Raw genomic sequence first — 14,074 nt, forward strand, 5'->3', positions numbered from 1 at the left:
TTCTTCGAGCAAATCAAAATTCCATGAAATGACAGTTGCTGTAATTTTTATGAATAAAAAAACACAAAACTGGTAACTGGGAAAGATGAGCTATTGCATTAAAAAAATTAAGTTGCGTGTTCAAACGTACGAATTCTGGCCTTTAGGGTGCTGTCGGTCTCTGCCCATTTTCAATGAGAATGCTTTACAGGAATTACACTTTCATGGCAAAACAGGGAATCGGGTTGATTGAAATACGCAGTGAATAGGAAAAAGAGTGCCGGGCCTAACAATGGGACTTTTGTCCGCCCGTTCGGGTCGGGGTCTATCCTGCAAACGCAAATTGCGCTACCGGTATCGAATTTGGGGACGAACACAACGACTTCGTGCCTTTAGCGTTTACAAAAACACTTTTAAATATAAATTACGAGTTATATTATCAACTTTTAGTATGTAAAAATATCTTAATGTAATAAAGAGTTTCAGAAATATACAGGGTGCCTGTTTTATGGGGCCCACCAACGGGACCTTAGTTATGTTCTCAGGTACGAGGGCGGTTAAATTACGATAACGTTGCGCAACTTAAGGTTCACGAAGAACGCGTTTTTAAATCGGCAGCGGTGCAAATACTATTCTAAATATTAGTGAATTAAATTGGCCAGCACCTCTTAAGATGAGTGAAATCTCAAGGATAGAGCTCGTAAAACAGACATCCTGTACACTGAGATTAAATAATAATACAACACCTAAATTGGAATCACAAATGAACTCACTTGCGTTGAAGTGCAGAAAAACGTATATTTTGGGTTGTTTTGTTGTGTCCTTTTCTTTTAGTGCAAATAACGGAATTTGGGAATATTAGAATTTTTTGCCAGCCAAAGTTCAATAATTAAGGCAGAAACCCAACTAAAAACACATAATTTACACACACGTGTTTAACGCAAATTTACTAAGCCACTTTTTAATTTGAGAGAAAAACCACTTAACAAGATATAAACAGTGAGGTGAAATCCTGCTTCAACTAAAAAACATTGCACTCCCGGATAGAAAGTATTCAAACGCCTTTCGCGCATCTCACATTAAGTAGTTGAATCAGTCGGTGATTTTTACCCATCTCCGAGTTGCGAAAGTTCTCTAAAAGCTGATTTTGCGGTTCAAATATTTGTTAATTCAGTGAAACAACTTACATCATAGGAGAGCTCCTGCTTGAGGGTGGCGGTCGTGTGTTGGTTGTCCACACAACAAGCCAAGAGAGTGGGGTAGAGCACCCTGGAGAGCTCCTCCACGGAGAAATAGGGGAATGGCAAATTGCACAGTTGCTGCAACACTGAAGGTGCCTGGCCGCTGACTAGTAACATCTGCAAAAAATGGAAAAAAAAAACGAAAATGTAACAAGCAGGTGGGAACCACCTTCTCAAATATTCTCTCGCGGGTAATGTTGATAATGGAGTAAGCCTAAATACTGTAAACAATGTACATAATTGAATTGCGGGTTGGAGGTGGTGTAAACAAAGCAAAAAATTAAACATTTCTTATCTTAGAAACGTACTCTCGACGCGAAGATGTGTCGCTTCACAACAGCCAAATGAAGGGGAAAAGAGTGCGTTTATGGTATTTATTTTTGCAAAATGGGATGTTCGTTTAACATAAAAATGCATTCAAAAAATACCAATACGTTTAGAATTTCTGCACACTTAAATGTGCACAAGAGCGATGGAGAAAGAATTTAGAAATATTGGTTTTAATGCATTTTCGACGTTTTCAAATAATTTATATTCTCTTAAGCACGCAGGTCTTTTTTGGGCTACACAGATGTTGTTGATTTAAATAGCGCATTCGAAACTGTTCTTTCATGATATTTAAACTCTTATTGGAGGTCCGTGCACGTTAGATATAGGTTGCCCGTGGTTTATGGATAAGACCCGGCAAAGTTGTTTTAACTCAGCATTTTGGAATAACGTTATGACTCACGTCGAAAAAACTGCCATCCCTTAGCGACTGAAAAGAGGAATTTCGAAGTGTTTCACACAATTCAGCTATTTGCCTTTCGTGCATTTCACTTTACCGGTTATTTTCGATTTTCTACTTTTTTTTCTCGGTTTTGAAGGTTTCTGTTTCTAAACGTTCGTGCGATTCCTCAGCAAACGACGAATATTATTCTCAATTAGTTTCGACTGAGAATAACGCGCAATGACACCCATTCGCCAACCTCCCCGCTGGCACGTCAAAGAATCGAACACTTTAATATCGAATTTACGTAATATCATAGTTTGATAATAAATTGATATTTGGCACCGTTCGAACTCCGCCAAATTCGATTTGAGCTTTTAAGTTGGCTGCTCGGTCGTCGTACGACTTCGGATATCCGAACATAAACGACACGACGTTCCCGCATGGTGAAATCAAATCGAATTTTAAAAGTGCGATTTATACCTGTTTTCAGCCGGGCACAATCTCGCAGGAATACTCGTTGGGTTTCTATGAAATTAATCTTCAACTTCAACGAACTTTCCTAAATTTGGTTCACTTTTTTAACTGGAAATTTGATATTTGTCGCGAGCGAAACAGGGGCAAACTCGAGGACGCCATTAATACTGACAACCGACGCGTTATTGTTGTTTCCAAAGTGTTCTTGATTAAAAACATCGTTTCCGCGTAACGGATTTTTGTAAAACCACAAGTCGAATCATTTCTACTGACAATGATCTCACATAAACAATTAAACACTAACAAATACCACTTAAAATAATAACGAATAGAAAAAATTAAATAAAAGAAGAACAATTAAATTAGGTACAATGAATAAACACCAATCATTTGGAATGATTGCATGACTCATAAAACTATCATTCCTCGGCGACCGATAAAACGACTTTCAGATCATTTCACATATTTTACGTATTCACCTTCCATACCTTTTAGGTAATTGTCGAAATTTTCCCTTTTTCTACTTGTTTTTCTTCGGTCCTGAGGATGGTCCAGCTTCGTCAACAAATCGTCAAAGTCCCGCCCTTAATAAAGGATGAATGCTATTCTCAGTTTTAACTGAAAATAATATGCAACCGCAACCGCAACAACAACTTCTACTGGAGTGTGACGCGTTGTTATCCAAAAAAAGCCTGAACAATTCACCTCAACAATATCCTGACCATGTTTAGACCAGATGTTGAAAAGTCAATAAAAAAAACGTTGAAAGTTGTACAAACCAGGATTTAACTTGGAAAATTACTTGTTTTTCTTTTAATAGAAAAAACTGCCAAACTGCCCCTTACGGTCTCACAGAAAATAGCCTCTTGTTCTAATTCGATTTTTTAACCATCTTCCGAGATATCGCATCCATAAACAACCCATTCCGACCGGAATTCCATTACTCAAACGGCCCCAAAAGAAATTCCATTCGAAATGCGTGGACCTGTCAAAACAAACGGTACACAGACCGTCTCGGAACCTATGATTAAGCTAATGTCATTTTTCCATTAGCGCCACCAAGGATTAACGATGCTCGGATGTTTCGGGTGAGGAGTTTTCGCAAGAATCGTTATTTTTGTCAATTATCATTGGTGTATTGCTTATGCGACGAGGAATGACAAATTACGTCTGTGAAAACTTAGTCTTTTTTTGTTTTCAACTGACAGAATTAATGTCCTAAGGTGCAAATTAGTCAAAGCGAGTCAGGAATTTATGAAACAGAAATGCGAAAACTCGTTTCCAAAAATGACACGCGTTCTATTGTAAACGCACACTTGCACATAAATTATTCAGAAATAAGTTGATCATGGTAAGGGGAGGGGGGTTGTAATTTACTGATATTTACCTACTTCCCGCTTCCATTAATCCTGTTTGTTTTTTTTTCTCGAGTACTTAGCCGGACAAATGGTACTTAGACAAACGACTTAAAGGCAAAAAGTATCGGGGAATTTACGACTGTTTTTGAAAGACCTAATTCGGCTAAACGTGAGTTAATATCGAGAAATTTGTCAGCCACAAATGGTAACAGCGAGCAACAATCTATGGCCATTGCTTTAAACAGCGATAACAGGTACAATTTTGTCATGAGAAATAACGAGGTTAATGACGAATTCAGGTGTCGAAAACGTGTTTGACAGCGATAACGACCGAAACTAGAAGAGTAATTCTGACTGAAAAGTACAAAAACCCAAAAAAGGAATTCATATTCCGGGACTGCGTATTCACTGCCGTGAATATTCGATAAATCCATTTTTGACCGATCCCGAATTCCACCCAGCTTAAATATCTCTCGCACTTTCGGGCATTTTACAACCCTATGTTCATTATGGGGATGCCGCAAAAAACCATTAGACTTTGACAATTTTAAAAGCTCCAAACGAACCCTTTCCCTGCCGGTTGTCTGGTGTCGTAACACGTAACAGCACACTGAACCACGTCCCGGACCGGCCGAAAAAAGACGATAAGCGGAGGCCCGGTTGGCGCCCTCTTTATCTAAATGGGGCCCCGCATAACTCACGGGCCCCGCCGAGAGCGTGTTTTATATCAAATTTATTATTTTCGGGCCGCTCTTGTCTTGCCGCGGTTCTGGGAAAACGTTCTGCGCTTGAGATTGCCGCATTCCCCGTACGCCTTAATTAAAATGTGCCTCTTTTACCTGGTTCTCGTTGTTCCCGACGGCGAAGAACCCGGTTACGGCGATCACTTCGTGAAGCAAGCTCTGGTAGGCGGTGGATGAGGCCACGTCTTCTTTTCCGTTGAGTTTGGGGATGGCGGGGGAGGCGCAGCACCACAGCAAATGGCTGCTGATATGGCGGAACTGTAGGGAGATGCCCTCGGCTCCCAGCACTTCCTGGAAACGGAGAAGAACACAAAATCGCCAAAAGTCAACAACGCATACCGAATTCACCCAAAACACCAGGCGTAACAAACATACTCATGGGGCACGCGCATTGGATGTGCAATACCAATAATTGTTCACAAATATCGACGACCTGAAAGTGCTCCTTTTTGAATCGAGTTAGACCTAAACGAGTTCGGAGGTGAAATGAAACTATTTAAGTGCAAACAATGCTCAACCTTGATTAGATGAGATTGTCACAGTCAGTTTTGACGTAACTGTCATTCAGTTCGAAAAAATCTTTTTTTTTTTTTTATTGAAATGTTCTAATATTTGCGGATTGTATCCTCCTTGATACGTACCGGTCTTCAGCAAATTTTTCCCAACGAAGCGATTATCACTCTTAGTTTTGAACTTTCACTTAGTTGGAAAAAATAATGTAGTTTGAAATGGCGGAGCAATTAACTTTGTGAAATTTTGAAACATTTTTAAAACCAAATACCAAATTCAGTGCGACGCACTGATACCGCGCGTAAGATACTTGAATCCGCTTGAAACTTCACCAAAAACAAATAAGTAAAGCCACAATGTAGACAAAGAACACACAAGATGTAATTCTATCCCGTAATGTAGATTATGTAGAAAACTTGTTCTGCTTCGCTCCTCAAACTAATACAGCTTAACAATTACTTCACAAGCGCTACTTTCGCATTTCGAGTGTCCAATTATCTCTTGCGAAGCGCAAACACAACTCCGACCTCAAATCAAACAATAAACGCAGAAGCCGAAGTCAATTTCGCCTATGATCGAAAAGCCAAATCCGGTCCGATGTTTGCTTCGGCGGCCTTTTAATTGAATCATCAAACGATGATCCGGGCCCGAATTGGTTTTGCGTAAATCTCACGGGACCCGCCTAACTGTTTGTTCTTCGAATTGGTTTGTGTTTTCCAACATCTACACGCTGAGTGTGTATCTAAAGCTAATTTGGTTGGGAGGACGTAATTACTAAAGGGAAAGCATCCGCCCAAGGAAAATCAGCGACGACGATGGGCATGCTAAAATTCCACTTAAAAATGGCGGTCGACAAATATGACATTACAAGCCGCGCACTATATTGAACCATTATTAGATGTTAATGCTGACGATCTAATGACAGCGAATGTCAAGTTTATAATTCAAAATGGCCGCTGACAGAAATGTCAATTGCACACAATAAGTTACAGTGCCATCACCCTCAGCAGCAGCCATATTGAATCTTTAAGTAAACATCTCTCAAACCGAAAAAATCCCTTTTTAATTTAATCCCACAAAGGAAAGAAACCCCCGAGTCGGCGGTTTCGTGTAAGTAACGTTGTGTGTGTTAACCCCGAATTCCTCTGGGAACATCTCGCTGCCGTACTTAACGACCCCGCCTCTCCGGGGATTCGAAAGCGTGCCGCTAATTACGGGATACGGATACCCGGCAGTCGGGCGACAGATGGGGTGGTTTCGTCCCGTCTTCCTCCTCTGGAACCGTGAGAAGTCTTTCGTCTTAATTTAGGAAGCAACTCACCTGGAACTTGGTCAAATCAATCTCGGCAACTTGGCGCAGAAGCCTGAAAGTAGCGGTGGCCAAACTTAGACATGGCGCAGGGATGAGAGAGGGGGGTTGCCCCTCAACTCGCGGAGTCGCGTTTGGAGGCAGCAACGATCCGTAGAGCATGGACACGCAACCCAAGAGCTCGGTGCCATGCAGCGTAGAAACCTGTAACAAGACGCCAAATGTCAAAATATAAACCCTCTCATAAAACAATATCATATGTCAATGTCAAATGCCTGAATATCAAATATCACAGTTTCAGCATTAAGACAAGGGTTTCTTGTAAGACACCGAAAACTTAGGAATTTTAGGATTCAACTTCAGTTTCTTACCAGATGGGTGGGGTCACTGTCCTCAGGGCAATGATAGGCTAACGCAGCCAAGAACTCCAAGGCGGCCAGGAGGAAGGCACAGGCGGGAGGCACGTCATGAACAGGCCCTCGGACAGCGAGGCAACAGCGCGCCAGATGCTCGACAATGCCAATGCAAACGCAGAAACTGAAACAAATCCGTAAACAAATCCGTAAGTTGAAGACAAACACAATCACGGCAGCATACACCGGCGCCTCGTCGCTAACTCAATTACAAGTTATAATAAGTTTCCGGAGAGGCAAACACAAAAGGGTAAAACGAGACTTGCGAAAATAAGTAGCGTCGCTGATACACAATATTTGCTGAAACAAAAACAAACACCAGATTGGCCGATCGATAAGGGTGAATCTCATGACGTTCTCGCCAGTTGAGGGAGGAGGGCCGCTCCTTGTTTTGTTTTATTAGCTTTTGGCACGCGCGAACCCTAATAAGGGTCATCTGAACGGACATCATCTGCGAAACCCGGTGCGTAGTTTATAACCCTCGATCGGTGGTCAATTAAAATTCACTTTACGAAATTTTATGAAATGGCAACTATGCAATGCTCATTTGTTCGATCACATTTCACGTATGACACAAATAATGTCAAAAATTAAATGTGATGTTGTCAAAATTTTGAACGGCAGAAAAAAATCGAGAGTACAATAACCTCATTTCGCGTGTCATCATGATCGTCCCTCGTTTCGACGAGAGGTCTTCTTTGCGTCTCGAGACCCGGGGAGTCCCGCGGTGTTTACACAGAGGGAGCATTACAATAACACAAGGACACGACACATAATAAAGAAGTCCATTAGCGGCGTTGCCGGCGGTAACCTCTAGCCCTGTACAGGAGAAATATATTTATGTAGGAAGGCCGTGTAACACTACACCCGACCGACAAAAGGCAAAAAGGCCTTCGGTTTCCCGGCGGAGTGCATCTCAAACACAATTTGTGTTTGAACAGGGGCGGATAAGTGGCCCCGCCGACCGAAAGGGGGCCCCGTTTTACCCGACATATAGGATATCTTTTACAGCTGTCGGGTTCTCTTCAAATTCGCCTTTTTCTTCCTGGAAATAACTGGATTAATTTCCCGGATAGTACAGCTCGCGGTTTCCTCCTTGCACAATTCAATTAACGCGGAAATCTCTGGCAAACTTTTGCGAGCGAGGCCTTCGGATTAGCCGCCGCGAGTTAGTTAACGAATTCATTAAGTTCGTTTTCTTCCGTCTTGCCACTCGGCACGATCGGTAAACATCGTTATAATTACAGGTGCCATCCGCGGTAATATTTTGAGAGGACCATGTTTTTCGTTATCATACAAAGAAAGTGCAAATCTTGACAACGTGTCTAGTATAAACAAAGAATAAGCATTCCACAAACTGAAAAGGCTAAATTTAATCCGTTTCAGACGCAGACAGAGAACAAATCTGGTAGTTAGGCTTCATTTGCAGCGCCATCTATTATTTTGACAGTTGTCAGAACGGCGTACAATAAAAATAATGAAAAAAAAACTGTCAGTTTGTCAATGTAGCCGTCGTAGGTGGCCAGACCCATATGACATACAATTCTGACAACAACAATGTTAGTTGAATTTGACAGTTGAGGAGTAAAAATAATATATCTATTAAAGTTTCATGTACTTAACCTAAGGAGTGATAACGGAATAAGTAAAGTTACCCTGCTTATTGATAACGTTATGTATTTTTTTACAACTATGACAATAAAGTAGAATTACCTCAACAGAAGAGATACATCAAGCTAACTGCAATGGTGTCGGTTTGTAGAATTAGGACCGTTTTAACATGTAAAGTGAATCCGAAAATCGAATATTTACGTGCAGTGGTCAAGAGGCACTGGACACTGTAAAAATTAACGTCAAATAACCAGTAAGTTCCGGAATTCTTCTTAATAAAGTCAATTAAATAGACATTGTCGAAAAGACACTTCAATTTGGAATTATATTTACTTATACATATTTATTTTGTCCTTTGTGCAGTCATATAATTTCTCGATCATATCACTGAAACAAGCGGAAGTCGCGTTGTTGTCACAAAAAAAACTCTGTTAGTACGAGTTTAGGCAACGTTGCGCCCGATGACAGTTGTCAATAAAGACGTAAAAATTGTTTTGTTGATACAAAAAATGTGATTTTGTCGGATCAAAGAAGAAAAAGCTGATTCAAAAAAAGATAAAATCCAACAAGGAACTTGTCAATTTTCAAACTTGGCACACGTGCCGTATGAGCGCAATCATTTTTTTTGGGAATAACAATCAAGTGTGTCCACGATCTTATTATGACAAGCGAAAGTCGCACAGTTGACATGAAGGCAGATGCTTCAAAAAAGGTCGAAATATCACATACGCAAAAATAACGAATTGAAATGAAATGAAAAAAAAAAAAAGCAACGACGCTCTCGACAATTAACGCACGCTTTCGCTTTGACATCCGTCACTCTGACAAATGTACTAACCACGGGAACAAAAGAGCACTGCAATGCTGCCACATTTTAATTTCGGACGAGCATTAATTCATACGGTTATTTTATTGGAAATGAGTGAAAACCCATGAGTGCTTTGCAAGGCGGATAATCCCCCCATCGAAAAATGGGCGAAAGTATCCTCTCCCCTCTCCCCACACGGTCCGTCGAGCACCGTTTCTTTCACTCTAATGCGAATTGAAACATCATCATACACGATGATTGTTTTCCACTCGGGCCCATTTATTATACGTGACGTTTATCGTCCCCTCATTGTGGCAGTCGTCGACTTCGTGAGGCCAAATGGCCTGTGCACTGATTCGCCCTTATTAGAAAGTAATCTGATTAGACGAGATGAGGAGAGCATTATTGGCCGAGAGGACTTCGACGTTTTAATGTTATTCATTCCCTTTGATTAAAAGTAAACGTTTGAAATATTTAAAGGGGGGAAAATCGAAAGACGCGCCTCAAAAAATTATCAAGAGCAGAAAGTCGGCCTGGTAATTAATTTAACTTCGCAGTAAAGAGTTTTTCTTTCTGTCTTTCCTAATTGGATTTCCCGGCGACTTCGCGCAAAGCAAGCAGACTGTCTCTCGGGATGCTAATAAGGGACCTCTTCTTCGTTAGCGATTGCTTTCTAATTATTACTTCCTTTCCTCGGAAAAAAAAAGGAATATAATACTATAGTCGTGCTCACCTCTCTTAGGCGAGATAAAAGGGCGGTTGTCTGAGGGGGCGCCGCGCCAGGCAAGCACTTAACGCGATTAGAGGGTAGTAGTGCATCATGTGTCTTGGGTCCCACACATGTCGAGTACCTTATTCGATTAGGAGGGGACAGATATGCCTAGTTAACTTCCCAGTACTGATTGCGAAGTGTTGGCACAATAACCATAAGGCGACAAATCAACTCGTAATTTTGTTAAAACGTTCCGCGGGGCAATTCACGATTATTCCCTAAATAACGAGGATCAGAATCGTGTGACAGGATGATAGAATGTTTGACGAAATGTCGGAAACCTCCAAGTTTCGTGGACTGGCAACATCGCAGCCTTCTGTCGTTCACAGCTTCAAGTCGGTGTTTTCCCGTAAAAAGTCACATAAAAGCAAGCAATGAAGTGCGAACTGTGGTAACGTCGAGATTGGGGGGGGGTCAACTCGTAATTTTGTTAAAATATTCGGTGGGTAAATTCACCTCTATTTCTTTTATTAAAACCATGGGGAATCGTAATCATGTGAAAGAAAAACTGAGATAGTAATTGTCATAATCTGAGCTTTCCTCGGGGCACAGTTGTCGATTAAGTGATGGCCTGTGGCAACGTCGAGGTTAAAGCAATGATTACTTGCGATTTCGTTGAAACCTCAGTGGAAAATTTCACCTCCCTTTCCTAATTAAAACAGTAAAAACCAGAATTATGTAAAAACAAATTGAAATTAAAATGTTCTGAAGAAACATTAATTCGCCAAGTTCACGAGTACGCAGCAACGCGGCTTTTTTTCATTTACAGCTGTAAGGAAGGTGCTTTTACGCTAAGTGGCACTAAAAGCAAGTTATGAAGTGTGAAATGTGGCAACGCCGAGATTAGAGTGGGGATCGATTCGTAGTTTTCTTGAAACCCTCAATGAGTAAACGCTCCCACCATTTCTTACACGACCTATTCAAGCACTAAACCTGACCTGAAATAGAGGGCTCTAAGATTCTTTAAATAAAAACTTTACCAAATTATTCCTAAAGCATCATGGTTTACGAACAAAAATCTACCACCTCTAGCGGAAATATAAAATATCATAAGTGCTCTCGATTTCTTTATAGCGCGGACATAATTACACAGAAGTACAATAAATTGTTACTATAAAAGTAAATATTGACAATTTGCTGTGTTGTGTGAGGTGCGTCATTGTGAATGATGGACTGGATCGGACCGATCCCTTATCAAGTGATTTTCAACCAATCGCATTGATCCCCGACGATGGTCCATCAATTTCATTTGCGGAACACTGCTTTATTGTACTGGAACCCGATCTACGTCGTCGTTTCCTAAGAGACCTCAAGAACATGAAGTGTGCTGCCGAGGCACAAACGAGAGCACTGTTCCCAAATTGTTCATTGTTTAAATGCTCTGTGCTCTCTAGCTTTTTTCGATCCGCAGATATCAGTCATGAGCCGATCTTATTCGTTATTTCGGTAGAAATGCTTCTTTCAAAACACTTTGGACAAGGTTTCCGGTTCCCCCCTCGCCTTCCTCCTTTTATCTTTTTCACTAAGTAAAATGGAGAAATTTAAGTGGGAGAAATAGATTATGCTGCTTTTTTCTCTCAATTTATGTTTTGTTAGCTCTTTCAGACGCTCTGAGGTCAACTAAAGAAAACCCAATAAGACTTCTCATTTTCAGAAACGAAGGGGGCATTAATAACGCGGCCCCCGATTCAATTACGGGGCTCCGTCGAAGCGTGAGGAATTCCGCGAGATGGGTTTTCTGTTTGAAGAGCATTACGCTTTGGCGACGCGAAAAAATATTATAACCCGGAGTACACACTATTTGGTATTTTAATTTCATTTCATCGGAGGCAAACAGACTTCTGTTTGCCCGACTTTCCTGGAGCGGCCCCTAATTATATTTGGATTCCGCTCTCGCCGCCGTTCCAGATGCGCCTCCGCCTCTTCCATAAACAATATTATATTTGCCGAATCGTAATAGGCTTCCCGGCCTCGCTTCGCTCTTTCCACTCGCATTTTTACTCTGTGCAATATCGGCGAAATATGAATGAGATGCAAAATCAGGTAAACTAAATCGTGATTAATGCGCCGCCCCATCGAGGGGGAGGCCCTCGAGCTCCGCGGGAGCGATGGGTGATGTTTTAAACAAACGTACCAGCCAATTTTCGAGTCGAGAGGCCCGTATATTGGATGCCGTCAAGAGTACAACAAACATTCGGTTTGATGAAACAATCGCATTCTAAACTGGGGCAAACGGAGCCCCCTCGGGTCTTCACGCCTGACCTACCGTTTGAGCACTCGACAGAGATGGTGTATATTGAGTCGAGTAGCACTCAAGCTCATTCCAAAACTAAAGATAACTAATATACTTTCTAGGAGCGAGTTGGCAAAATCTTCTTTCTATCAGACGTCTGGGTGCGAATACTTGCACTCGCCGCTTATAGTTGTACCTATTAACGTGCAAACGAGCTTGTCCCAGCTAACAATTTCTTATTAAAAACATCGTCTTATACAGAGTTAGCCACGCAATCCGTCCATTTTTAACGTCCCACTATCGCATCGTTTCAGTCTAGCGTCAACCATCTTGAATCCAAGTGAAATATTTTCGAAATGGCGGCACTTCCGGTTATACCGGAAACAGCTCGCGTCACCGTTATTTCAAATGAGTTCCTCAAAATTTTTTTGTCATTTTCGGATTTCTCATTCCATTTTACTTCCAGTTTATGTCAAGTGTCATATGTCTAAAATTTAACGTTGTCGAGTCATACCGGAAAATTTATAGATTCTGAGACGTGTAAGGTCCCACGGAAATCGGTATTATACGCTAACCGGTTCGAATTTTGAAATCTGAGTTCTGAGGCTCAAAGAATACCTAATAAGGTACGTTTTGATACATATCAATTTACCAAAAATGATACATGCACCTGAAGTTGCATAAATTCAAACCTCGATATCCTGCTTATTTTAAATGGGACATCCTGTACCTTGAAGCGTTTTCGAGTGTAGAATTGAATTCTGTATCAAATATTATTAAGGTTCCCTTAATCGATTATGAACATGGTGTCCTAGTTGAAATAAGCAAATGATTGAGATTTGGAGTCGTGCAAATTCGGAGACACGTTTCGGTGATTGTGAAAGCCTCTTTCTTAAATCGAAATACGTCAAAATGTAGATTATTTGAGATTTATGGACTCTTTGAAGCTCAGAATATCGATTCCAAAATTTGTAGCGGTTAGCGCACGACACTGATTTCCGTGGGCTCTTGCAGGTGTCAAAATATTTAAATTTTCCGGTATAACTCGAAAACGGTTAACTTTAGGCATAAAATAGTTTACGTAAACTAGCCTTAAAATTTTATGAAAAATCCAAAAATTACAAAAAATTAGGGTGACCCCTATAAAATAACGAAGTTGGTAGCTACTTCCAGCATAACCGGAGTTACCGCCATTTTGAAAATAATTTACTTGAAATCAAAATGGTCGATTCTAGCCTGAAAACCAATTTCATTACGCTGCGATATTGGGAAATGAAATTTTTTCTAACGAACGGATTGTGTGACTAACCCTGTAGAACAGTAACAGAAACATAATTATTACACACGTTTTCATCTCTATTTACTTTCGAACGTCCCGGAAACCTAAAAATTCGTATAAGCATGTACATGGAGTAGGACCATTTGACGATATAATAATATACAGGGCGCTCCATTTGAAAACTGTGACTTTCCGATCTCTGAATGGAAGTCCATTTTCAAGTTCATTACTTCATATATCCATTTATTATCGAATATTTCGAAAATCTAGAGACGTTGAATTAGGACCGTGTGTTGTAAAATTGTTCCTCTAGGGCAGAACAATTTAAGGGCGTAATAATATACAGGGTATTTCACTCGAAAAACTCGAGGTTTCCGTTTCTAAATAGGAAAAAGTCCATTTTCAATTTCATTTACTTCATACTTCCATTTACTCTCGGGTATCTCGAAAACCGAGATTGAAATAGGACTGTGCATCGATAAATTGTTCCTCTAAAGTAGGAAAATACAATTTAATTTGAAAAAATCTAACTTTCAGTCTGTGAATATGAGGATCTCAATTTCGAAGCTCAATTTTGTTTGTTGTGGCCTCTTGGACGTTTTTGTCGATTTTATCACAAAATCCGAACAAAT

At 40.6% G+C, this 14,074-nt stretch overlaps 1 protein-coding gene across 2 annotated transcripts in view; it reads right to left on the reverse strand.

The window, feature by feature from the left end:
- Positions 1–397: 397 nt before the first annotated feature.
- The window catches only part of ssp3 (short spindle 3), a 32,623-nt gene continuing 18,946 nt past the window's right edge, over positions 398–14,074 (reverse strand). For both annotated transcript variants that reach the window (XM_066298252.1, XM_066298166.1), the window contains exons 21-25: positions 6,698–6,863; positions 6,339–6,530; positions 4,604–4,798; positions 1,167–1,337; positions 398–1,120 (exon numbers count right to left, since the gene is read on the reverse strand). In XM_066298252.1, the coding sequence (XP_066154349.1) occupies positions 1,034–1,120; positions 1,167–1,337; positions 4,604–4,798; positions 6,339–6,530; positions 6,698–6,863 (811 nt within the window). In that variant the 3' untranslated portion in view covers positions 398–1,033. The remainder of the gene's footprint in view (positions 1,121–1,166; positions 1,338–4,603; positions 4,799–6,338; positions 6,531–6,697; positions 6,864–14,074) is intronic.

Source organism: Euwallacea fornicatus, chromosome 1, assembly GCF_040115645.1.
Source record: "Euwallacea fornicatus isolate EFF26 chromosome 1, ASM4011564v1, whole genome shotgun sequence".
NCBI classification, from domain to species: domain Eukaryota; kingdom Metazoa; phylum Arthropoda; class Insecta; order Coleoptera; family Curculionidae; genus Euwallacea; species Euwallacea fornicatus.